Source organism: Atractosteus spatula, chromosome 7 (assembly GCF_055471065.1).
Source record: "Atractosteus spatula isolate fAtrSpa1 chromosome 7, fAtrSpa1.hap1, whole genome shotgun sequence".
NCBI lineage: Eukaryota > Metazoa > Chordata > Actinopteri > Semionotiformes > Lepisosteidae > Atractosteus > Atractosteus spatula.
The window spans coordinates 54,462,723-54,489,440 of NC_142712.1; the positions used below are offsets into that span (position 1 = coordinate 54,462,723).

Here is a 26,718-nt window from a genome sequence, read left to right on the forward strand (position 1 = left end):
ACTATCTACCTCTTTCCTATTGCACAACAGAAAGTGATGTGGAACAGCACAGGAATTAGAAGGCTATGGGCTAAAATCCTCAGTGATCCAACCTTGTACCCCTGAGCAATGTATTTTGCCCAGAGTAAATCAGTAAAATGCCCGTTTTTGTAAATTGGTACAGATAAAGAATAATTCACATTGAATAAGATTATCAGAATAATTACTTCAATACTGAACATACAAATCACTTTTAGGACTTTTTTACTCATAAATTGTGATTTCAAGAACTCAAATTACTTAAGCGCTTACCAAATGAACTCTTTCACATAACATCAAGACTGTGCATTATGGCAAATATTTGCATGAAATCATTTAGTTCAACTTTATTTCATCCTGGAGCAGAACCACTGATTAGTCAGCTTTGCATTTATTAATGGTTTTTTATTGACAAATTGTCTGTTAATGATAAGACGATAGGATTGTTCTGTACTCATTAAACATGTATTGCTAAGCCCTGTGGAAAGTGATAATCAGGTACTGTTTAGAAGCCAGATGAAACCTCTGTCATCGTATATCAATAAAACACCAAGCACTCTCTTTTGTAAGTTCTTTAATTTAATCTGTGTAGCTGTCTCTATCTTCTAGAATCAAATTCCCTTGCAGTGCCTTGCATATTAAATTATATATTAGTTATTTATGAAACCTTCCTTAAAACAAAAAAGACTGAAGTTTCTTACATTTATCCTATTCACCTATCCACACTACAAAACTGAAAAAGAGCGACAAAAAGGAAGAAAAACTGAACTGCATTTCACTTATTCCGCAGTACTGCCTGTATAATCTGACACAGTCATTCCATTGTTAGTGTACATGCAGTCTCACTGGTTATTAGTCACAGTTCCATTAGCACTACTAGATCTAAGTACATCACAAGCGCTGGATCATAATGAATACAGCATGCAATCTGGCTTTTAAAAGAAAAGATTTACAATTCTGTGCTCAGACTAGATGCTGTTACATTTTTTTAAATTTGTTAAAATACAACTTAAAGAATGAGTAACGGAAGAATTACAATTTAGGAGTTATATTCAATTTAATTTATTCTGTAAATAGACAGTATGCCAATAACTAAAGCAGTATGCCAATTTCATGTACTGTAGTTTATCATCACAATCTCATGTCTTCAGTTGTGATTCTCAGATGATTCAGATTACTGAGAGAAGCTACATGTATCTTCTTTGTTTAATATTGCCTACAGGGTGGACAGTTTTCATGATTGGCTCATTTCTGGTTTTCATCTGAAAATGTGAACCTAAACTCTTAAAAAACATGCAATATCAACAACCAATACCTAAACAGAACATTGAGGCTTTTGTCATGTAGAATAATGCAGCATTTTATTTTTCTTGTTAAATAAATTCAGAACTAAGTTTTAAAATACCTGAAGAATGTTTAGTTAGTGGTTTCTTTCCTTCTGCTTTACCACAAGAAATTAACCTGTACTTGTTGCTTTATAGCCAATGCACACCAACACAGCTCCTTGTTCTAACCTCTAAATGTTAAAACTTTCAATGTTGCACTCTTAGAAACAAAGGATGGCTCTTTAAGTTTCAAATACTTGTATCTGCTGTGGCACCCATTAAGGTGATATCCATACTGAGCCGCAAAAGAAACCTATTATAGCTACAACACATTTATAGCATTATCAGAAAAATGCACAATCTTTCTTGTGGCAGGCTCACATTTTATTGAACGGACATGATATAGGTAATTTCAGTATGCTGATTAACATTTGTCATTGGGGTTTACCATGAAAGTCACAGCCCTGCAGCGTGTGTGGTCACTGTTGGAAGTAATACAAGCTGTACATTTGTGACACATGCTTTGAAGCAGATTGCAGATGTTTTCATATGGGATTATGTATTCAATGGCACACGCCACCTGTCATCCCACCTCATCACACAATTTGTTCCATGGGGGCTTAAGTCTAGGGAATAGGGCATGTATAGCATAAATGTAATATTCTCATCGAGTAAGTTAGATATTGTTACAAGGACCTACCGGAATTCTGTCATGTTAGGATGATCTCATAAGAAGGACAACAGTTGAGTCCTCAAGACTTGATCAATGTTGTGCAGTCAGGTTTCCACAAATCACTTGCTGTGACCTGGTCTTTCTGATACAGTGGAAGTTGGAATGTGAAAGTTATCACAAAGATGGAACATGTTAATGCATCGTGCTTCGCAATGTGAAGTGACTCTGGTCTCCCAGATCATGGTCAAGGACTGACATACTATTTGGATGTAATGTCTTGCAACTTCAGTAAAAAAAAAACTGACTGTAAAGAACAGTGTGCTGACTTTGTCTAGCCTCCAATATAGAGAGGGTATGAACATACTGTTCCCCTGATAAGCTCAGCATATTCTGTATTTGTTTCTTATTTTTTACTGTGCTTGACATCTAACAGGTTAAACTATCTCATTGCCTGATCAACTCTCTTACTAATGAGCTGATTTAGTACTTAAACTAAAGTCAACGTCAACTCAGTGTGTCATGATCAGGCATAAGTGATTAATTAATGTAAGTAAATACAGTGATACATTTCTTTTTATTTTGAGTATATACGGTATACTTCACATGTGCTTTGTTTTTAACAGAAAGAAGACAGTGATAAAAGATCTCCTTTTTATTATTTTCTGTTATTCTGTTAGATTATTCTATTATTACGTTCATTCAGTACCTCCTACACACAATCTCATTTTAAAGATTTTTCTTTGTACCACATGGAATTCTCTTCATAGCCAAAGGAGTTACTAGCAAAGTAAAAGATCAACAGCTATATCATTATTGTTCCAGAACCTCTGCTTAGTTAATTACATGCCATCTGGCAGAGCAAAACCTGATAATAAGCTAGATAAAAACTGCAGGGTTCAGATGATTATCTGACTAATGCTACCAGTTTAGAAGCTGAACTAGTCCTGCATATTGATTGAATAAATATCCTACCCAGGTTCTGTCATTGCCTTCAGAAACTGGATATAAACAATATCACCCTTGAATGACAATTTTCCATTTCAAATGTCACCCCAGTGATGAGACAAACAAGAACATTTTCTGGTGCAAGAACATCTCGAGACAATGTAGACAATGTCTTATTTTCAGTTTTGCAAGAGTGTTGAAAAACTGTCTTCAAACCTTCTTTTCTTTCAGTTGTCTGTCTGTTTAATTGCATTTCCTGCTTTACTGACCGGAAATACCACCATTTTGCATCTGTTTGAAGGGGGTTGGAGCTATTCCAGCCAAGCAGCAGTTTCTGTAAGTTACAAATACAGTAATGTACTCCACCAGAAAAACAAAACAACTGTAACACAGCTAGTCAGATTTAAAGCCCACCAGCTAAAAATCCCACCAAAATGTAATTTAATATACGCATTATATTGTTAAATAAGCCCTTAAATTAATAATGTAACCCTACCTCTATTTGTATTAGATTCATTTTTATTTTATTAGAGAATTTGTATTTCAATCTGTATGAAAATGTATTTGGTGGGCTATTTTTCAATGGGTGAGTAATGGCTGTTTTTTCTCATTCTCTACATTTTGCAGGGATGCCTAACAACTAAAAATGAATGATGACAGTAGACAATTTGAACTTACAATAATTACAGCAAGAAACGTTTTTCTTAAGGAATAAATAAGGAATACTAGGGTTAAGAATATTCTATTAGGTCCATACCATGTAAATTTTGCCTCATTTCAGACCATTTTATACTGTAATAATAAACTGTTAATTTTAGATTTTTTTTTCATAACATAATAGTTTTGGAAGATTAAGTATATTTAGCTGTAGAACCATAGAATTTATGGAGCCTGAAGGACACAACTACATTGCCATGAGTAGCTGTAATAAACAATAATGAGCGTACTGTAAATGATTAACAGAAAAACTTTGTTGTTACAAAGCTAAATCCACATTTGTGTACATTTGTCCTGAGTGAGGGTGGAAAGAATAGCAATTAGGATTTCTCTATTTATTTCTACAGTGGTTAGGTGTCCTTTATTGTATTATGGGTTTTTTTTGTAAAAATGTATTTTGTAGCATAATAGAATGTTACAAAATCATCATTCTTTTATTATTAACATTTAAATTCTAAACAAATTAATATTGTTCTGTTTGATCGCATTATAGTATGTTATTAAACATACTAGTCTTTAGTACTTGATGTAGACCAATAACGGTATACAGTTAACTCATTATAATGAAATGAGACCTCGGACACTTATTTAATGTTTGTCACTAAATTTCATGTCAAATAAAAATGTATATCATTCTTTTATTTGTTAAGGAACTAAGAAATCAATTGCCACCCTGTGTAAACATGTATATGTTACTAGGTGCCAAAACATGGTGGTATAAAGTCAATTTATAATATGTTTTCCCCCTAAAAGTGTGCCTTCTGAAAATCAGATATTACCCTTCTGTTTTTTCCTTCACTGACAAAAATAACAGTTTAGTTGCTTTCGTTTAAAACCCCAAAACATGACTGAAAGGGCTTGGAGAAAGGGCTTCTCCAAAAGAAAAATAATTTCAGACCAACAGGACACTTCATTTTTGCAATCAACATACATGGTAGTAAATACCCAACAAAAGTAAGATATCTGAATTTATAAGACAAACTATGACAAGTGGGCTTTAGGGGGTTAATTTTATGGTCCATAATAGGAGGCAGTTATGTCAATAAGAATAAAACAAATGTTCCACAGTCAACCACACATGACAACTGTGGAGGAAGAGGGGATTGTGGTAAATATTTCTAATTGTGATCCTTTGAACTCTATCTGCACTGACAGTGTCTTGTGTCTGTCAGGCATGCAGTGGTCATTTGAAATCAATATTGGATGCTGTGGGGTCAGACCATCTACTGCTGGTCTCAGATAGTAAAAAGGTTTATATTTCAATTGTAGAAGAAACTGAATTAATCCTTTAAATTGAAAATCAACACCAGTATTGTACAACAGCCCCCAGGAGACAGATTTACTCATCCGGTATGTCCTTTATATTACTCTGAACTGAACTGGAAAATAATTAAAACTTGTTACTTCTCCATGATCAGGTTAATTTTTACTGATTAGATTCAACATCATTTGCCTTATGAATTACAAATTCAGAAAGAATTATTTTTAAGAAATGGTGGTGTATTGTATATGTATTATAGTATAGTATTACATGGAATATATTGTCGTCTGCAATAGAGGATATATATATACAGACCTGTAAACATGTATTGAGCATTATGACTCTTAAACTAAGCATTATGACTATTTTACAGGAATAAAAATGCAAATAAGTGAAAATGAAAAATATCGTATTTGAGTATAATTTGCTGTTTAGTACCTTCTAAATGGATCCCAAACAGCAATGTGGTCTCTAATCTAAGATGTTTCCCATGTCTCCAATAAACTTGGTTGCACAGTATGGCCCTTATAATCAGTAAGTTTTTTTTTTAATTCAGGCCAAACAGTCAACAAGGGTTTCCTTTGCCTCTGTCTGAACTTCGACATATTGAAAGGCATGATGAATATTATTCAGTCACTGATGAATATGCAAGTGTTTGTAACGGAATGTGTTGATTTCCAGTGATTTTCGTGTGAGTGATGATACGGTCTTACCCTTATGAAGATAGCCTATAGACAACCAATAATTTTCTACATAAATTCCAAATTTGTACACAAACCTTTAGGTTATTTTCTTCAGGACAGTAAAGTATACCAGAACATCTACACATGTCATACTTTTTCTTGGCGTACTGGAGTTTATCTCTCATAGTTACAGAGAGCTCGGATTAAGAGTGCTGAAAGTTCAAGGCCTGTTGAAAATTATTGTTGGTTGCAACGTTGGCTGCAGTAGTACAGTACGGTCATGGTGTTGCTGATACGATACTCAACACACGAAATACTCATTAATGTACAGAATTTTCGAATTAAAAAACAGACAACGTTCTCTTAATACCCGTGCGAAAAGTCATGTACAAAAACATTCCTGCTTGCGTTCAATTGCAATAAAAGTTATTTTTAGTTACTTTCAAGATTCGTGATGGACATATATTCACATATTTAAATGAACACGATTTATACATCTGCCCAGCGAGGTTTCTCACCTGCAGTCTGCAGGCCGTACCCTGTTTGGACTGAGTGCGCTGTGACTAACGTGCTTTCTAGCCCTCCCTCGCCGTGCTCTCTCCCCTGCTCAGGCTGTTGCAGTGCTGAAGCTATAACAACACTCCCTTTCTCCCACTTTCTCACCGTTTAGTCTGCGCTCAGAAGCTCTGAGGATTAAATCCTACAGACCCCGCAATGAAAACCAAGTGTTTTGTGTTTCTACTTACATTTTCCTACATTGTTTTTCTTCTCTCCGGTAAGTACTGCAAATCCTTGAGCTAAATTTGCATGTGTTTTTCGTTTTAGGATTCTAGTCTGAGGGAATTATTTAATACGCTGTAACCTGTTATAGTACATATGGCACCCTACAGTAACCTATGTGTGCCGCACTAGCTTTCTAAGAAGGTATTAAACTTTTAGCTGTCTTTTTACAAACCAAACTTTGAAATACATTTCTTCGGAAACTAACAGCGACATACTGAGACAAGCATGAAAACTTGTGCAAATCTACATGTATAGATTAATTTAATGATTCTAAATGATGATACATTTTCATTGTTTTATAATGCAGTTGTAGGAAATAATTGAAAATAGAATTCTAGTGTTAAGTCAGCATTTAGCCAGTGTGTTTTCACGATACAGAAAATAGTTAAGGTATGATCACATTTAAGATCATTTATTCTTATGTAACTGGGATGATATTTTTAACAGTTAAAATGTAATTGTAATTTAATCTCATTAAACAGAAGAAAACAATCGTCGTGTTACAGTTAAAAGCAACAGTAATTTAAAGGACAGCAAATGTGTCCGTTTATTAATCATTTATAGTAAGTTCATTCAGTTGAACTGTTTTTTTCAGTATTACCGATTAACAATTTTCACGCCCTACCTGCAAATAGACAACGGAATGCTCCCTTACTTCAATTTGTATTTTACATCAAGTGAAAGAAGTGCTATATATCGCGTTTTTACTTCAACAAATAACAGAAGAAAGGGAATATGCTGCTATATTCAGTTACTTTAAAACAGCGAATTACAGTACACACATTTACCTGAGATTTCACGAGCATTAATAACTTAAAACACACAAATTGGCTTTCTTCCACGGTTTGTTTTAAAATCGGTAAGCAAAAGAAGCTGTACTGTACAGTACGTGTCCTAAGCTGTTCTGAAAAAAGGGCACGAAGGGTTGAAGGTGTTCACTTTATACCCTTCTGAGAGTGGAGGTATTAAGGGTACAGGGGTCCAGTGTAGTATTAAAAATGAACAAGGATGCTTAACGTTAACGATAACGTTGTTGGCATCTTTCCTTGCTGCGAAAGATATCTTGCTCTCGAAGTGACGTTTGGGTGCCTAGCGGGACGGACCAGCGGCAGATATTGGACAGGAGCTTACTGTACTGTAGCTACGCCTCCGTCGTCAGATGAAAGCCATCAATTAGGAGATTTAATGTTCGGTCAGTGCAGTGGTATGACAGCTACAGCCACTACCTTAAGCTCTAGGTGTTTGATTCTGGCCTGGAGTGCCTTCTTGGTGGAGTTACCGTGTTCTCCTCATTTTTATATGGGTTTTTACATTGATGCGTCTTTTTCCTTCCTTCTTCCTAAGCCATGCCGAAAAGGCTAATTGAGGTAAATTATGCCTGTGTGTGTGCCCTGCAAAAGACTAGCATCCCATTCAATGTGCAGTCCTGCCCTGAGCTCTGTACTTTCAGCATAGACTAAGGGTTGACACGACAATTAACAGCAATAAATGTTTTTCTGATAATGGATAGACCGCACACCAAGATCATAATTCCTTAGTTATTCATAGAATGTGGTTTTAAATTGCCAAATGGGTTATCTGACACTAAACCGCTTAAATATTGTGCAAGAGGCTGACATGTAAATATTATTTTGCAGTGTTTGTCTATTTGCATGTGATAAATTAAAAAGATAATTAAACCGGATTAAAAAATTAGAGGGATTAGTAAATATCAAGACTTAGGACCGTTCTGAAATAATAAAAATGTATGTGTCCAGCTTTAAACACTGAAAAAAATGATGTAGCTAGGTAAAAAGAAAAAAAAGTTAAGTTAAAAAACAAAGGAAGCATTGTCTTCCAGACTCTGGAAGGTGGTAACCCCTTAAGATTACATGCTGCTGTTGGTAATTATTATATTTCCACATACTCTTAGAGGTTAAGATGTCAATATACACTAGTTAATAAGGTGTAAATCTGTTTTACTGCTGTTGTTTAAAGGGCTGTTGCACTTCTGAAATATGTATTGTACTGTAGTGCTTTTTTCTGCTGCAAATTAAGTTTACAGCTTTGGAACAGTCAAAGAGAAAGTATACTGTATATCAATGAGAAAGCGGTGCATCCTTTTGTTATTTCGTGCAGTGTGACGATGTTTCTCTTCTTTTTTCTCCAGGTGGTACATGTTCTGAAGCAGAGCACCGGTTGTTTTCTGTTATTTTTGCCAATTACAACCAGTACATACGGCCTGTGGAAAATGTGTCCGACCCAGTCATTGTGCAGTTTGAAGTGTCCATGTCCCAGCTGGTTAAAGTGGTAGGCATCAACTTTCTGATTTGTCTTTGTCAGGCTTATGCAGGTGGCTTTTGTCTTGAATGGCACTATATATTATGAGAAAATGGAATGTGTAGCTATGACAAATCATTACTTAAATAAAACATTGGGGCTTTTGACTTAATCCAGAGAGTGCTATCATAGTGATGCACTTCCTTAAATGAATATGCATTGATTTATGATGCATCACAAGAAATAAAAAGCTGAAAGGGCACTGTGTATGTTAGCAGAAAATGCAAAGGCTATGAGGTGGTGTGTTTTAAGGTAGAGTAATGATTTCTGGGAATTAAAGGACTTAAATATCCCAATACATAGGATAGCTTGATACTGCTGCTTACAATAGAGGACCATAAACATACAACAACATTACTTTATTAACCCATTACAATTTCTTGCATTAGGAATTATCTTTTCGCATACCCCAGCTTGCTCTCCATGAGACACACAGACAGGGAGAGAGCCTGGGGTCAGAGCACAGGGTCTGCCATTGTACGGCATCCCTGGAGCAGTTGGGGTTAAGGGCCTTGCTCAGGGGCCCAACAGAGTAGGATTCCTCTGCTGGCTGCAGGATTTGAACCAGCAACCTTCTAGCCACAAGCGCTAATCCTTAGCCACAGAGTCACCGCTCTGCCCAGTACAGCCTATTACTTTTTGGATTTCAATGTCTTACATAAAATTAATCCATCATAGTCAAACAACTACTGTCAGCTAAACTGATTTCTCCCTGCAGAACTTTGACTGATGCTTCTTCAAATACTGTACCTTTCAGGCTGCTTCTGAAAATTCCAGTGAATTGTAAACTGCCTCCAAGCCTAAACCACCTTTAAGTCTTTAAAGTATAATCAGTAGGGCATTCAGTTTCTCATATTTAATTGCTAAAAGTATCCGAGTTAACATTCAAAGATATTGAAACCGCTTAATTTAATTAAATCAATTAAATTAACACGTAACCCAGACTGTGTTAGTTCCTAAAGAAGTATGCTTTTCTTCAGACTGGTGTCAGAAGTTAGTGACTGAAGAGGAATATAGTCTAGTTTGTTTTGATATGATACAATGGAATGTTATGTGACAGATAAGTAGAGGCCATCGAATGGGAGATATTGAATTTGACCATTAAGAGCTAATGGATTAGTGTAGGTCAGTGACTAGACAATAATTAATGGAAGAGATCTGACAGAAAGTGTGGAGAAGTAGGTGCAGGAGACTGCTTTTGTTCAGAAACACGTAGACTTATCTAAAACAGAGAATAATTTTTATTTTCTTAAATCATTAATAGTATGATTTTTTTAAGTGCAAAAAGCAAAATGGTGTTAATAAATTATTGCAATTCGTCAGCTTAAATGAGCTCAGTAAATAACTCTGCTAATGTTACAGTAGTATTCTAATATGTTCTGCTGATAGTACTGTCATTTATTGCCTGATGCAAGACAAATTTAAACTAGAGAATATGTATAAATGCATTTTGAAAACATTCTTTTAGTATTTTATATTTATGACTCAGACAGTATGCCTTTTTAGTCACTCCTTGCCACAGGGGAAATACAGTGTAGTCTGCAGTGGAATAAATAAGAATACTAATATTTGTTGCTTAATATGTACAGATGGATTTAATTTACTTACAAGACTTAGAAACAACATTGAGCTTTACTTCTAAAATAACGCCATTGATTAGATAATTAGGAAGCAACGTCTTTTTTGTTATAAGAAGGCAAAGCATTTAATTTACTCTGCTTGTTGGCTCAATTCAGTGTCTCATACACTACTTATAAAAGTAAAAAGCCGTACTGTACACTTCTTATTAGCAACTTGAATTGACAACTGGTTTATCACATATTATCACATATCACATATTATGTGCTTGCTTTTCAATGTTTAAGTCCTTTCAAAAATTAGCTGCCGGTGGCCTTTTTAGGAAACATTTATTGCCATTTTGCATATAAAATGAAGACCTATCTGGGATCCTTATGATAAGAACTGTCTTCTTAAGTCTCCAGGCTGGAGACAAACTGTGTACATCTGTATGTATCTCAATAGGCCTTAGGGTATGTTGACCTGATTAGGACCTATGAACTATGCATCAGTGCTTGTTGGATTCAAATTTTTCTGATGGGTGTTAGCGTGATGCAGGTAGGGAACGGTGTGTGGGGATGTGACAAGACAAGAAAAGATGGGGAGGTTGTGTGTTTAGTGCAGGTGATATAAAATAAAGAACACAGAACAAACCCGAAATAAATACTCCTTCCATCAACTGGACTGTTTACTCTGTCAAGTTCAGTAAAAGCATCCATCTCAGTACTCGACTGAGAGTGCCCTGAAGTAGAGGACTTTAATTAAATAAGATATATATGTAAATGCTTCAAATGAACACTGCATTGCAGCAGTGAACACTGGAGGGCTTTTACTTAATAAGCACACGGCATATGCTCCCATATGCTGGAGAAAATAAAATAAAGATGTTCATAGTGAAAATTCTGGGTATCAGACATTTTGAAGCTAGTAAAAGAAAAAATAAATTGTGTGGAATTGTGTATGTATTGACAACAGCTTAGAAAGCTGCTTATACAAGATACCATCTAATTACTGTCAATTAGCACATACTTTTCTATAAGGTTGGAAAATATTCTTATAATTAAACCTACAGCAATAGTAGTTCCTAATATGAATTACCAGTATGCTTACCATTACTTGAAAATCCTCTATGTATTGAGTGCATAAACATATAACTTCTTATCACATTGTCTGGGTCTGAATCTGGTTAGAGAGACCAAATGAAAGAGCATTAGCTATTGAAAAAAACTTTCAGAAGTTGATATTTAGTCTGTGATCTCTTTGTTATTAATTTTTATTAATTGAGTTGTTACTCTGATTGAATAAGGTAGAAGCCTATGTGTTCTGATTCTCCTTTGATCTTAAAAGTGAAATCATGAACATTATACATGAAACATTAGAAGTGTAGAAAACAACGTATTAGCACAAAAAAATATCAAATAGTCCCTGTAAAAATGTCAAAATCAAACACTTGTTTCGTCAATAACTTTGTATGTTGACAAAATATTAACTGCTTTTCAACCATACTTCTTCAAGGTTCTAACCAATTTCCCAAGCTAAAAGAAAAAAACTCTTTCCATCAAACAGCAATCAGATGTTGGCTCCTGACCTTAGGTGTTCTTGTGGCTTGCGCTTTTTGATTAATGACAGTGATTTCAGCTACAGTCAGCTCCTTGTAAAACCATTTCCATTTATGATGCCTTAGCTTATGCTTTAAAAAGCCCTATAAGATTATATTCTTAATATATCAATATTTAATCTTCTTTGATGGCAAAAAATCTCATTTCTGCTATTACTCCAAGACGAAGGTCTCTTTAATCAATTAAGCAGTTTTCAAAGCAAGGACTCAAATCACTTCCTGTAAACACATTGCTTTACCATTGACCAACTACTTCTGGACTCTATTGCGACTGTGTTTCAGGACCTGACAGGAGGAAAAGGTGCATCTTTTTCAATTGATACCGCAACACACACCATATTTTTAATCCTTCCAGAAAAAAATCCTGGTGCACTATTGGACTTTCTGGCACACCTTTCCTTTATGGTTTAAAAGTTTACTCTACCTACAAACCATTTTCAGTGATGAAATTAAGTTTTACTGTAACTCATATGAAAACTGCTGTAATGGTTAAAGTTTTTTTCTGGATCAGACAGCCACGTGGCGCCAGTTTATTCACAGTTCAAAGCACTAAAATCTCTCCAGGACTTACTGACTCCTGGTTTCTCTTGTTTATCCTGTCAGTAGAGAAAAAAAACTGTCTGGGAGCAGCAGTTATATTTCCCGGAGAGGATTGTGACAGTATAAAAGTGGCACTTGATCTCCCATTCTCTTCTGACTATCTACTTGAAACAGATGCTTTTCATACAAAGAATGCCTACGGATTTGAGGGCTCAGGTGTTTGTCTCAGTTTTTTGGAACCTCATTAGAAAATGCTCTGCTGAAGTACAAAGAACTTTCAGTGGATTTCTAAAATTCATTTTTTTATTGGTTCTATTTTTTAGTTTAATCAAATGGGTGTTTTGTTTTATATATCATAATAGTTTTTTTTAAATATTTTTTTCTGTCTCTAATCTTTTCCCTTTTTTATTCTTTTGCCCTGTGCAGACAGTCACATTTTAATAATACATATATTTGCATTGAATCACCACAGAAAACAGGACAGAGCTAATTAAAATGTGTGCCAGACACATTCAAACACACATTCTAAGCATGAACAAAAAAGTTGCAGTTGATTAATATTTAACTGTCTTTTGTTTGTTTTCTTTCATTTATTTTATCTTCAGGATGAAGTCAATCAGATCATGGAAACAAATCTTTGGCTGAGACATGTAAGTTAATTTTCTATCCTCAAATTTTTAAGGGATTATTATTTAGGGGGAAAAGAAGTGGTATCATAAAAAGAGGTGGTATCATTCATAAAATCCTTCCTTTTGTGTATGGAATTAAAATTAATGTATCATTACATCACAGCCAGGACCTGCAATATCTGATCTCTAATACCACAATTTGAATATGAACTACTTGAACATATATTTAAACTGAAGGCGAATATTAAAAGTGAAACATACCAAATACAGTTGACAGTGTTTCTTAATCTACCTTTCAGATTTCATGTCTACTGCATGTTTCTACTAAGCATTCAGCTACCAAATACAGTATATCTTCCATATCAACTGATGTCATTTTATCATCTAAAAAATGATACAATTTACTGTCTAAAGAACTGGAAATCTCAATTATATGCACTGGATACTTCGTTGTAAACACTTTTGTGAAGATGTATCAAAAAGGTGTAAAGAAATCAAAATCCCTGTGAACTCAATAGATGTAAAGAGATTCTTCAGTAATACCTGTAACATACAGTATGGACTCCAAGATGAAAACTTTAAGAACTTTTGCTTTTTATATATTCCATTCTGAAAATATTTTGTTAATGTTTCCTTTGTTTTATATATCTCAAAGTACTATCTTTTACAAAGGAAAGAGAATTAGAGATTCACAAACTGTACAGTCATCTTGTCTCAGTAATGTGATGATCAGTGGAGGTACTAGTGAACAAATGCTTAACTAAGCTGTTATGCTCTTGTCCTATAAAGCTGCATTTTGAGGTTTTAATAATTAATATGCCCAAACCTTTTAAATCTTTTAATATCGATTGTTCTATTTGTGTGCATTAGACTGCCGAACATGCTTTTCTATTTCTTATGCAATTATTCTGGGGAGACCTGTCAAATTTAAACTGGAATGGCATGGTGGGAAGCTTCTATAAGCAGTTATGAGGTATTGCAGTTTTCATCATTAATGAAACATTTATATTTTGATGCAATAACAGGACAGTTTATTTAAATATTAATTAATGCTATGTGGAACAACTTTGTCAGAACAGTTCTACATTATTATTAGAATTAGTATTGCTGTTTATTCATCCTGTGGAAAACACAAGGGAAAAACTGTAATGTTATTGTAGTAGACCTAACTGACGCCCTATTAAATAATATTGTAGCGCTTCAGGGTTCACGTGGGCGTTCACCGCTGCCACATCAGGTCGGCCCCCTACCGTCGGGGACTTGAACCTGGGTCTCCGGCATCACTCAGCAAGGTCCCAGCCAGTTGAGCTAAAGGGAAATCTCCCATCAACCCAGCGGCTGTGGTCCCTGCTATCCACAGCGAAGGGCGGTGACATCACCACTCTGGTAAACCAGCTCTCGCAAGCAATGGAGGCTGTATGCATAACAATATTAATAAACCTTAAATCTAACCATATAAATCCATTAGACACAAATTTGGTTTTAAACAACGTGGCTTTAATCTGGCACTTTTCATGTCCACGGAGCTCAATGTGCTTTCCGTGTACAACAGAGTGTCCACCACTAGTTTTCAACCAGCAGTAATTGCAGTTCATCTAAACCTCATAGGCTACAAACTCATTCATACAGGAGAGCATTTTACTAAAGAAGTCTCTGTTAAGTACTGACCAATTCACTGGGGAATAAATGCCAGTATCCCAGTCAATACTTGCACCCACAGCTTTCCAATTATAAGTCCAAAGCTCCTTCCCACTACTCCACATTGCATACATACAGTATTTTTTAAGGGAAAAAATACTGGCATTTAAATCTCTCAGCTAATATGTCCTTCCCACAAGACTTTGTAAACCTCTGCAGCTACAGTAGAATTAAGTCAGATTTGCATGGCCAGCCTCTCTGATGTACTGCCATCTACTGATGAATAACAGAACATGCAAAAAGGAAAATATTTGCTATCTTATTTGTGAATGATCAAATCATAGAATAATGAAGAATAATTTTTAAATTAAATAAATTGTATAGATAAATAAGACTGAATGATCTAGTTAGACTGATGACACAGTTTCCAGATTTGTTAGCTGCAATTGCAAGACTGTTATAGCTCTCACTGTACGTAGTGAAAACATAAAATATACTGTTTGCATATTAGTTGAATAAACCAGCAAAGAGAATGGGAAAAGGCTAGAGTCCTGGCTTTTGAGTAAGCAATAATACACAGATTAATGCTCTCTAGTGAAAAAATCACTCCTCTCTATAGTGTTGATGTACAGTAGGTTTGTCTCACTGCAAAATTAAAAGTTTAAAACAGATGATCAGGTTTGTAATTATGCTTTTATCACACTTTGTATCTTATTTAAAGATAAATTCTACAGGAATCATCTTATAATGTTGGTAATTTAATTTTTTAAATCTTGACTTGACGTTGTATTTAGACATTCAGTCTTTACTCCAGCGGTATACACGATCCAAATCTGTTTGTCCCAGCTTGTTACATTTAAACACATTTAAGGATTAATTCTCCATGCAGAAGTTCACACAGTTTGGAATATTTACCTCAGTATCTCAGGTAAGACAATAACTGCCTAAAATAATGGATTATTCTACCCAGTTTATTTAAATGTTTGTCTGGCAGACAGAGTCCTTAATGGAATAAGTGTTTCTACTGTATAACAGAAGTCAGCATCTGGAAATGATTGTCTAATTCCAATTATTAAACTTCACAATGTTGTGTATAATGAAGCATAAAGAAGACTGGTTGTGGGGGAAAAGGGTTCAATGGCCCTATGGCCCTGTATCGGCTCTGCCTTGTCCCCATGTCCTTTGTGCTCTCCTTCAGATTTAATCGAATCTTGCAGAACTGTCAATGAGGAGGCAGTGAAAGGTCAAAGCAATAAACAGCTTTGTAGAATGGGAATGTCAGCTGTGAATAAAAATGTCAAATCTCTGGGATCCCTCAGACTGAAGCAAATGATATACGACGTGGGTCATTTTATTTACGTCTCATCCTCCTCATCCCAGACATGTTGATGGAGCCTGTTCAGGGAATCCCTAAGTGAAATGGAGGTCCTTTTCAATTACCTGCCTGCAATCAGCCACCTGTCTTCTCCTTTCTTACCCTTGGTGTCCTTCCTGACATCCCTGGAGAAGACAGAGAGAAATTATTTAATTCATGATTCCTGAGAATATAAAGGACTTTTTGTTTCTGCACTTTGACCCTTTTCCTCTTGAAATCTGTCAACGGGCTAGCTTGGTTCTACTATTTACTTAGACTGACAGTTCTTGTTTACAAAACCAAATTTGACACTTTTTATTCCTGAAATGTCTGATGATTCCGACTGTTACAGCTCTATACTGTACAATGTTAAAAATTTATAGTAGTATTTTGAGCACATCTTCCCCCTGACAGATGAACCAGTTTCCACTTTTCCAATATTATATGCTTTAATGTGGCCTGTTCTGGTAAGGGTTATTACTGTGGTTCTTTTTCATAAAGCAGAAAGGATTCCTTTTTTATCATATGAGAGGAAAAAACACTGAATACACTTTAAGATGATGCCATCAAGTCCCAGTGATGAAATGGTGTAAAAACAACATTCATTGATATATTTGGCTTTAATTTCCTTGGTTTGAGGGGTGAACACTTGGTCATTGGGATGAGGAAGCCAGAATCGCTCACCTGTATTCCTGTACCTGTACACCTCATCTGTATTGACAGTGGGAATGGCGTAGGGGTGATAGTGTGATGAATGATGGAAGATAATGGTTTAGAGGCTGTATATACAGTATGCCCCCAGAAAACTGGTGATTGGTAGAAACTGAAGATTTTTCTTTTCGAATATCCATTCATGGTAAAAGCAAAGGTTAATGAGAATGAGTAATGCACTCTTAATTTAAAAGACGTCTGGAGAAACTAAAATCACTGTGCAAATTCTAATTTTTCTTTTAACAAAGTAATGTACAGAAGTACTGTACAGTATATACTAACTCATGAAAAAATCTGAAATAAACTGCTCAATGTTACTAAAATGAAAAAAAAACAGAAAAAAGGGTAAATTCAGGACTACTAGGGTCATACATGGGCTGCCATTTGGATTAAATAGCAGTAAATTCACTGTTGAGTGAATAGTGACCCTCAGGCTGTATTCTGCATGTTTAACTTTTAACTTTAGTGTGCCAACTTTAGTTCTATTTGCTTCATTGCGGTTCTTTTGAAACTTTTCCTCTAATTTATACAGCCTTCCACAATATATGGAATTAAATTCCAAATGACATGCATGTGCTCAATATATTGTAATTATTATAATGATCTATCCCATGACAATGCTGTATATATTTTATGCATAACTTGATGTTAGAAAGTGTATACATACTATACTGTATATTTATTCACTGGGGATTGTCTTTTGTTGTAAGGGTCTTTAAAGCCAAACAAGGAGAACACTTAGATGACACCTAAAGCTGTATTTTTTTTTTACAGTGGTTTTCTGCAAATGACAATATTCATTTCTGAAGCAAATAATCAGAGCAAAAATATCTCTGCCCCCATGATAATAAAAGATCAGGTTTGCCCAGAAATTTTAATGTCTATCTGTTATTAAATGTATTAAAAGCTTGAGGCCAGGAGGCACTGAAAAGAACATTTTAGTAAAAAGCACAAAGAACTGAATTGCTCAGGGTAGTTTTGGTTGCTTATTCCCAACTGGCCTTTGACTTCCTCTACATCCGTCAAAAACTCCAGAGAGAACTGTGGAACAAACGGACTGCATGATCTTATAATGGACATTATTTCTGATCAAACTTTATGGGGAAGTATTATAAGCTCAATCTGATTTCATGCTACATGCTTAGGAAGTCAGAAGAAGCATAGGGGGGCTTGCTAATGTCACGAACACAGACTGAGATCCGTGTCAGATCTTGTAGTAGACCCTATGCGATGCGGTAAGAGCTGGAGAAAACAGGAGGCGTGGTAAAAGGGAACACACAGGGGTTTAATAGTGCACAAAATAATAGTGACAATCCGTGAGACAGTGAACGGGGAAGACAAAGAATGGCATCCAAATCCAAACGGGTCCAAAGGCAGGTCAGGGCACAGTCCGAGAGTCCATCAACGAGTGATCCATCCTGGGACGCAACAAGGTTAAAATCCCCGGGAGGGGGGAACACACGGACAGACAAAACATGGAGGTCCAAGGGTGACGGGGCGAGATCCTCCAGACCCCGGGCTCGGGAATCGGGAGTTGTCAGGGATGAGGCCTATGCCGTCAGGAGACGGACGTAGGGTTTCGTGGTGCCAGGCGGGCCTCGCGACATCCTTACCCTAATGATGAGCCCTGAGGACTGGAGGAGCTAGTCTATAAATAATAAACCTAAGAGGGTACACCTGGGGAGCTTAACAATCACAAGGACAATAATGGGAGCAGTGGAGCGCCCTCTAGGGAGGGATGTCGGGCGTGACAGCTAACTAAACAGTAGAATAGACTTACCGCCAAAGGAAGAATGCCATTTCATATTCTGTACTATATAATATAACATTTACATTACACTACAGAAAACAGTGAATTCTAGTGAATATTTCTGAAAAAAAGATGAACAAGTGTTATACGAGAAACTGAGATATTTATAGTTTTAACATTGTGATAGGAAATGTTATGCTGAGACTATGAATCACACTGTTTGGAAACAAGAAAATGTAATAACAAATGAGTTATTGTATTTTGGAAATGTATAAAATACATGAAAAAGCAAATAACTACACTTCTGTAGAAAATGATGAATCTCATTTTCTCTCTTCACAGATCTGGAATGACTATAAACTGAAGTGGGATCCCAGTGAATTTGGAGGTGTAGAGTTCATCCGAGTGCCTTCAAATAAAATTTGGAAGCCTGATATTGTCTTATATAACAAGTAAGCAGAATTTCCCATAGCCACAGGGATCCATTTTCTGTAGCTTTTTTGATTTTCAAAAAGTCTGTTATACTTCAACCCATCACACTTCTCCATCACGTAAGTGAATCATTGTGAAGACTGTGCTAACAGAAACATTTCCCAGGCCATTAGTGATGTTTTATAAGGATATACGCATTGCCATACTTGATGTATTATCATTTTCCTTTCATGCTATCCTAACAGCAGGACAATTGTTTGGGTCATAGAAAGAACATTAATGCTTTGGTTCTGAAATTGTAATATCTAATATATTGATTCAGTTTATTTGTTTAGATGTTTCTTTACACAATGTGTTTTAAAGGGCATATGATTTCTGTTTGAACAAATTAATTTTGAAAGATTTGCTGAAGAAAGGAAAGTAGATGGTAGTAAAGGAACGATTATAGTCAATTCTATGTTAAAAAGTATGAAGTGAAAGTAAAAAGTGAAAGTAGATGTGCTATCTGCTTTCTCTTTACAGCTAGTAATACAATCAATTATAAATCCTATTTGAAGGCATCATTAATAATTTTTTAAGGTATACTTTGGTAGTAAACCATTTGGCCTTTCTTAGTCACTTATGTTTGTTTCAATTAAAAAACAGTTCTTTGATACTAATTGCAGCATAAAAGATAACATTTGTAAACAGACATCATATACTTCTTACATTAATTACAGCAGTATACATGCATAAAAGTATTTTTAAGTGGTATTGTAACAGTACCTTAGTGTTTTTCTCGGCTCCTCTGCCAAATACAATGCAATATGAATGAAAAAATTGAATGCTAAAGTTTTCACTTTTTCATTTACTTTCTGTACAGCAGTAGATCAGATCCAATCATTTTAATTGGCATTTCTGTAATCCCTATTAATTGGTGTGTTCTACTGTTTTAATCTGATTTTTTCCACAGTGCGGTGGGGGATTTCCAAGTGGATGACAAGACCAAAGCCCTGTTGCACTACAACGGAGATGTCACCTGGATCCCACCAGCCATCTTTAAGAGCTCCTGCAAGATTGATGTCACCTACTTTCCTTTCGACTATCAGAACTGCACCATGAAGTTTGGTTCTTGGACCTATGACAAAGCCAAGATCGACCTGGTATTGATTGGCTCGACCATCAATCTCAAGGATTTCTGGGAGAGTGGCGAGTGGGTAATTATAGATGCTCCGGGCTACAAACATGATATAAAGTACAACTGCTGTGAGGAGATCTACCCTGACATCACCTACTCCATATACATTCGGCGGCTTCCCCTTTTCTACACCATTAACATGATCATTCCATGTCTGCTCATCTCCTTCCTCACTGTGCTTGTGTTCTATTTACCTTCAGACTGTGGTGAGAAGGTAACCCTCTGCATTTCTGTTCTGCTCTCCCTGACCGTCTTCCTGTTGGTCATCACTGAGACCATCCCTTCCACCTCTCTGGTCATCCCTCTCATTGGGGAGTACCTTCTTTTCACCATGATCTTTGTCACATTATCCATCGTCATCACAGTCTTTGTGCTCAACGTCCATTACCGAACACCCAAGACCCACACCATGCCGCAATGGGTGAGAACCGTGTTTCTTGGCATCCTCCCAAGAGTCATGTTCATGACCAGGCCAGAGAGAGAACCTGAGAAGACTAGCCAATATCTCCCACCACAGCCTTACCCTCATACCCACAACCAGCAGAAGCAGCAGAATTCCAATGCCACCCATCACAGACATCGCATTTTCATCAGCACTGAGCTATCCAATCTCAACAACCTGGCTGGCATTGGAGACTCCAAGTGTAGCACTAAGGATGGATACCTCTGTCAAGAAGGCCGCTGCAACTGCTGTTGGCGCCAGCGCACCACCAAACTGCCAGCTGATGGAGGCCTAGGAGGAGGCAGTGGTGATATTGGTAGCTCCTACTCCAGCTCCGAGTCCCTGGATGCCCTGATCTCCATGTCAGCCCTATCACCTGAAGTGCGTGATGCCATTGAGAGTGTCAAATACATTGCTGAGAACATGAGGCTACAGAATGAAGCAAAGGAGGTGAGCAGAGGCAAGCACAGCCACCATGTTACTATAAAGGAAAAAAATATTCATTCATGACTATGGAAATGGAGATATTAGAGTCAGGTATGCACATTCTCTACTTCAAACCAAAACTGAGAACCTGAGGGATCGTGTGGTACAGATATTTATTCAAAGTGCACATTGAGCCCTATATTGTAGTTCAGAATCACATGTTCTAGTCGGCATTGTGTATATTAGATTATGAAGGTCAGGATTTTACAAGTGGTGATTAACAAGTTGGCCAGTGTATCAGCAGATGTCTGGACATACCAACAGCGCTGGTGCCACTGGCATGGTGGTAAAGCAAATTGACAGATGGCTCTGACATTTCAGGGCAAAACATATACAGTCTCATCTCCACAGTGTCAGTATGAGTCTCCTGGTAGTGAACCAAGTTAAGTAAAAGCACTGACCATTCTATTTGATTTTTTTTTTTTATTTCAATCTAGATCCAAGATGACTGGAAATATGTGGCAATGGTGATAGATCGCATCTTCCTGTGGGTTTTCATACTGGTGTGCATCCTGGGGACAGCTGGCCTCTTCCTCCAGCCACTGCTCATAGGAGACGATAGTTAACTGTCTGTGCTGTACTATTAGTATATTTCCCTCTACTTTGTTCTATTTTTCAGATTTTGTATTAGAAGTATCCCAAGAAGCAGGGGCTTTAACTACAAGCAAGACATCACTGAAATTCATTTTTTGCATTTTACATTTTTCAATCAAATTAAAATTTGAAATATTGGCTATCATACTTTTAACACTTTGCTCCTCAAAGGGCTTTTTTTATATAAAAAAACATTTAAAAATACATACACTTGATATCTCTGATGTTATATCCCACTTAATATTGAAATCATATTGGTCAGTGTTACCTCTTTTATAGTTTTTGTGCACTCTGTAGTGTTAAATATTTTTTTATTTACTTTTTTACATCATTCAATATGTATGCATAAAGCATTTTAGGCACAACATGAAGCTGCTCTGTTCTGATTTTGTAATTAAAGGAGCTATGTTTTTTATTTGCTTAGGTTCATTCTCAGCTTTTTTTGTTGCTTTTAAATTGAAATAATATTTGCCTTATCTTTTAGGGCTTTGAAGTCTGCGATGAAATTTATATAAAACGTTGCACTATACTTTACTTTTGGAATTTATCTTATATTGCGAATGCTTTAAATGAACATTTGATGTCTTAGTTTTCTTATTACTGAAAAGCAAGATGTCCGTGCTAGCCTGGTACTTAGAAATATGTATCATGTGCCTAAAAATAATAAAATCCACTATTCAATTATTACCAGTAAACAATTATTAATATGCAGTGGCAAAACCTTTAGTGCATATAAAGGCATGTTGTTGATACTAGTTATTGAACAGTAAAAAAGGTAGGAACAGAGCATTTTTATGTTGATGAAATTGGTTGCTAAAGTCAGGTTTATTTCCATAAATATGAGAATAAATCGTTTTTCTCCATTACAAGTTAAGACAGACATTGTTTTCTCTGCACTTACACTTCAAGTGGATGATGCCTGAAAAGGCACAATTACAGTATATGCAAGCCTGTATATGACATGAAATGCATATGAAAATGAATCCTCTTTGAACATGTTACAAAGCTAGAACGACATGTTCTAGAGATGTTTTGCACTTTTTAGAGCTCATGGGAATAATGTGGCTAGACGTTTACCATTGAAGCAGCCTTATTTGCACATCTTACCTTGGTTACATTCCCAGATTATGGTGTTTCTTAAGAGTAAGCAAAAGGATAAATACGAGTAATAAGTGAGGAATACTGTATATTAAGCACCCTGAATGCAAACATGCAAATCAGCCTTACTTTTTGGTGTAGACCTAAATGTTTCTTAATGTGATTGCTTTTAAATAACTGATGGTTTTCAAGAAATATCTAAACTTGGGTTATTTTTTTCTAATTTTGTTTCTAGTCTCAATAATCCCAATCTTGCTTTAGGAAATCAATATTAACTTGATTTAGAATTTCCAAGAATAGTGCACTACATCAAACACAAGAAAATGAGAACACAATGCACAGATCAAGCTGAATATATTATGTTACCAGTTAGTGTACTAATGTCCTATTTAGTGTATGATTTGTGTTAGCAAATTTAATATTTTATAGCCAGGTGATCATCTTTCCAATAGATTATCTGCTGCTGTACAAAGTGGAAAAATGTGAACGTGTAAACTCGTGGGAAAGGGGTGCACCACCACATGGAGAACATTCTATAGATAATATAACATGTTCCTCTTACAAAACATAAAAACTCAATGTAATTCATACTTTCATTATAATAAATGAATGGTTTATTTCAGTTGGAGTAAACCGCACAATACAGGTATTGTACTGTATACTGTATTGTCAGAATTTCAAGTGCACAGCATTGTTTTTGAGCAAAAGACTTGTTTCTTTCAATAATAAATATGGTGTATCTTTCACACAAGTGGTTTTTATTATAATACAGAATTAACAAGAACATTATACATTGAAGGTGTACACTGGTCGCAGTTATATAGAGTAAAGTAATATTCTGCACTGTAAGAATACAGTAGGTCACATCAGAAATGACAGGATTAGTTTAATACATGAAAGCCACCACCAGAGGGGGACTCTCTACCAAGTATAATATATTTCACGTCTGTACTGAAACTGTGCATGGCATATTAAAACCTGTATCTCTTAAAAATGTACTGCAATACATGTATAGGCTCTATTCACCTTTTAACAAGCAAACATGCCCTGGATGACCAATCAGTTTATCTTCACATTAAATATCCCAAAACTTTATGATATTTTATCCAAAATTTTATCCAACTAATGTTGTTTTTAAAACCTGAAGACTAAAACTTTAGCATTTTCTTTTGGAACCTGGGTTTTTTTAGTGAAAAAATAAATGACCATCTTTGGAAAACACTGTACTTCTGGTTCATTTAAAAATAAAACAACTATGAAGAGCATTTTTTATTCCAAAAGCACATTGTGTCCATCCTATTTATGTATAAAAAAACCCAGTTGCAAAGAGAAATAAAAAATATTATGACTTATTGCACTAACATCTCAGTCCCACAATATCTAAACACAGTGTATACACAATTATAATACACGTTATAATACACAATGTTTATGCAAAATAATTGAAAACATTAATCTTTACTTCTAATCAAAAATGACTAACATCCATCATTAGTTGGCTCTATTCTACAGACAGATGTGCACATACTGTATTTGTAAATGTACAAAAGAGAAACAGCATCAAATGATTATGTTGAACTAGAAAATCCTAAAATCATTCTGATAACTCAAGGACAGAATTAAGCTTGAGTGAAGCCAGTGATTAAATAAAAAGAAAACAAGTACTCAGTAACACATACAAATACTGTAGTACACAAAATATATTCCTGCTCTGGAATCACTGCAGATAAGAGCAACCGGATACTGTATACTGTATTCCTGGGCTCAAAGAAAGGCCCATGTGGACTGGTAAAATAATTGAACTTTTTTAGTCTTCAAAGAGAGAAGACCACAAGAAGATCTGATTTGAGTTTTCAGAATCCTCGAGGACAAGCCCAAGTCAAACAAGTGGACTTCTGAATCACCTGGAGGCTGATACCCTGGTTCCTTTCAAGAAACAGATCCTGGGATCACTCATCTACTAACAACATAATTGTGTTGTAACATGTTTGTATTATTTGGTTTATGGCATTTCTTAATTTCTTATGTTCAAGCTTTTAAGGAAAGGAAATATCTACAGATCCATCCAGTCAGAATGCGCAAAGCATAATGCTGGGTTACAACGTGTTGTAATGCCCAACAGCCTTTAATTTTTTTTTAATATTCTGAAGCAGGAATGCACTACTTTTCTAAAACTGCCATTTGGCACAGTGAATGCTTATTGTGGCAGGTGGAAGAATTCTGGCTGTCACATGAAACACCTGGGTCAGAATCCCAGCCAATTCTCACCCCATGAGGAATAATTTTTGTCCAGTAATCAAATTTAATTTCTACACTATTAACATTTTTATCAGTTTTATATATCACAGGACAGTATGTTAAATATCACACATAAAGGTAGGGCTGTTTCACAAAGCAAGATTACTCATTCAAATGCTAACTTGAAACATTTCATATTGCTGTTTATCATTTCCTGCATCAGTTTTGAACAATTTTAGCCCATTTCCCTTTACAAAACTGCTTTAACTTGGTGATGTTTAAGGATTGTGATTTGTGGGTTCCTGTGCTGGACTTTTTCTATTAATGTTTATGGCCTCATCTCTGAGAAATTAACTCAAATAAACTTTGTAACAGGAAGTCAGTTGACCTTTTACATGAAATGTGTGTGGTGCTTTGTATATGTATTTTTACCTCACTCCTGTCCATTGTTATCTAGCACTATTTATTTTAAAATAGAACACATACTCATAACCTCTTTCTCTCAAGCCAGACCACTATTCTTTTTCTGAGAAGTCTCTTACTATTTGCTTCACATCACCTACATCAGCAATGACTCTGATTCTACTGATGATTTGTAAGTGATTTTGAAATATTAAAAATCTTCTTAAGAAGTATGATTTTTAAAAGAACTTATTTTTATGATCTGATTTTTAGATACTTGGGAAGCAAAAGCATTCCAAAATATTTAATAAAAAATAAAATGCATGCATGAAATTTGTAGTTTTGGTGTTAGCGACTGTGCTTCTTGTTTAGCCTAGAGATCTTAGTTTATTATTACAATGATACTATTAATAATGTTACAATTAATAATGCATAATGTGCATATAATGCATTAATACTTTACAATAGTTAATACTTTTTAAATATATATTATAGATATTTTCAGAAAATAGATTTTATATCCATATATATGTAATAATTACATACAGTATTACATAAAATTAACTTAGGGGAGAATGTTTTTTAAAGACATTTGTTCCAGAGGACAAAGGGAATTAATAGAAAAATATACATATGTGCCTTATTTAGTGTATATGTATGTAGTATATAATAGAAAAAGAAATGTATTGTATTTGATATTTGTCTTTAAGATATATTCTATTAAATATACTTAATATTGTTTATTTTCGTTGATAGATTTGCCTTGCCTTTCCTTTTTCTTATATTTGTAATAGTTGTCAATGCACCACATTGAAGTATTCTTTCAGTACTCAACAGTACTTAACTGTACTTAACAGTAGTTAAACTGAGTTAGAACTAATGTTGCATTGTGCTTTTCCTCAAAGTTACAGCTATAAAACACGTGGAAACTAATTTTACAGGTATGAATGGAATCTTACTTAATTTTATGTTGTGCACATATACAGTATGTTTGTCTTGGGTTTCTTTAGTAAACAAGCTTATTGGTTCTCTTGGAATTGCTGTGATATCAACTGTCACGGTCTTTCTACATTGTCTAATTTGCTAAACTTTTTCCATCCTAAAATAACCCCCAAATAGCTTTGGGAAACTTGATTTAAATTAAGTTAAATGGAGGACAATTTAGAAATGCACATTAACTTAGAATGCGTGTCTTCAGACAACGAGAGGAAACTGGACTAGCTGGAAAAAACCCACACTAGCTGTGGTACATCAGAATAGCAATAAACATTTTAGTTGCACTATAAAGAAAATAATTTCAATATAATTTTGCGAATGTTTAATTTTTA

General features: G+C 35.3%; 1 protein-coding gene across 1 annotated transcript; it reads left to right on the plus strand.

The window, feature by feature from the left end:
• The first annotated feature begins 6,336 nt into the window (after window positions 1-6,336).
• Window positions 6,337-21,624, plus strand: chrna3 (cholinergic receptor, nicotinic, alpha 3). Its single transcript, XM_088921838.1, has 6 exons — window positions 6,337-6,397; window positions 8,555-8,694; window positions 13,045-13,089; window positions 18,864-18,973; window positions 19,906-21,022; window positions 21,496-21,624. The coding sequence occupies exons 1-6, from the start codon at window positions 6,337-6,339 to the stop codon at window positions 21,622-21,624; spliced, it is 1,602 nt and encodes a 533-aa protein (XP_088777964.1).
• The last annotated feature ends 5,094 nt before the right edge of the window (window positions 21,625-26,718 follow it).

What these genes read in the sequence shown, in the direction of transcription:
- chrna3 (XM_088921838.1), top strand. Translation starts at nt 6,337, where the DNA reads ATGAAAACCAAGTGTTTTGTGTTTCTACTTACATTTTCCTACATTGTT. An exon ending in GATATTGTCTTATATAACAA is followed by an intron (nt 18,974 to 19,905) that starts GTAAGCAGAATT and finishes TTTTTTCCACAG; the next exon opens with TGCGGTGGGGGATTTCCAAG. An exon ending in TACAGAATGAAGCAAAGGAG is followed by an intron (nt 21,023 to 21,495) that starts GTGAGCAGAGGC and finishes ATTTCAATCTAG; the next exon opens with ATCCAAGATGACTGGAAATA.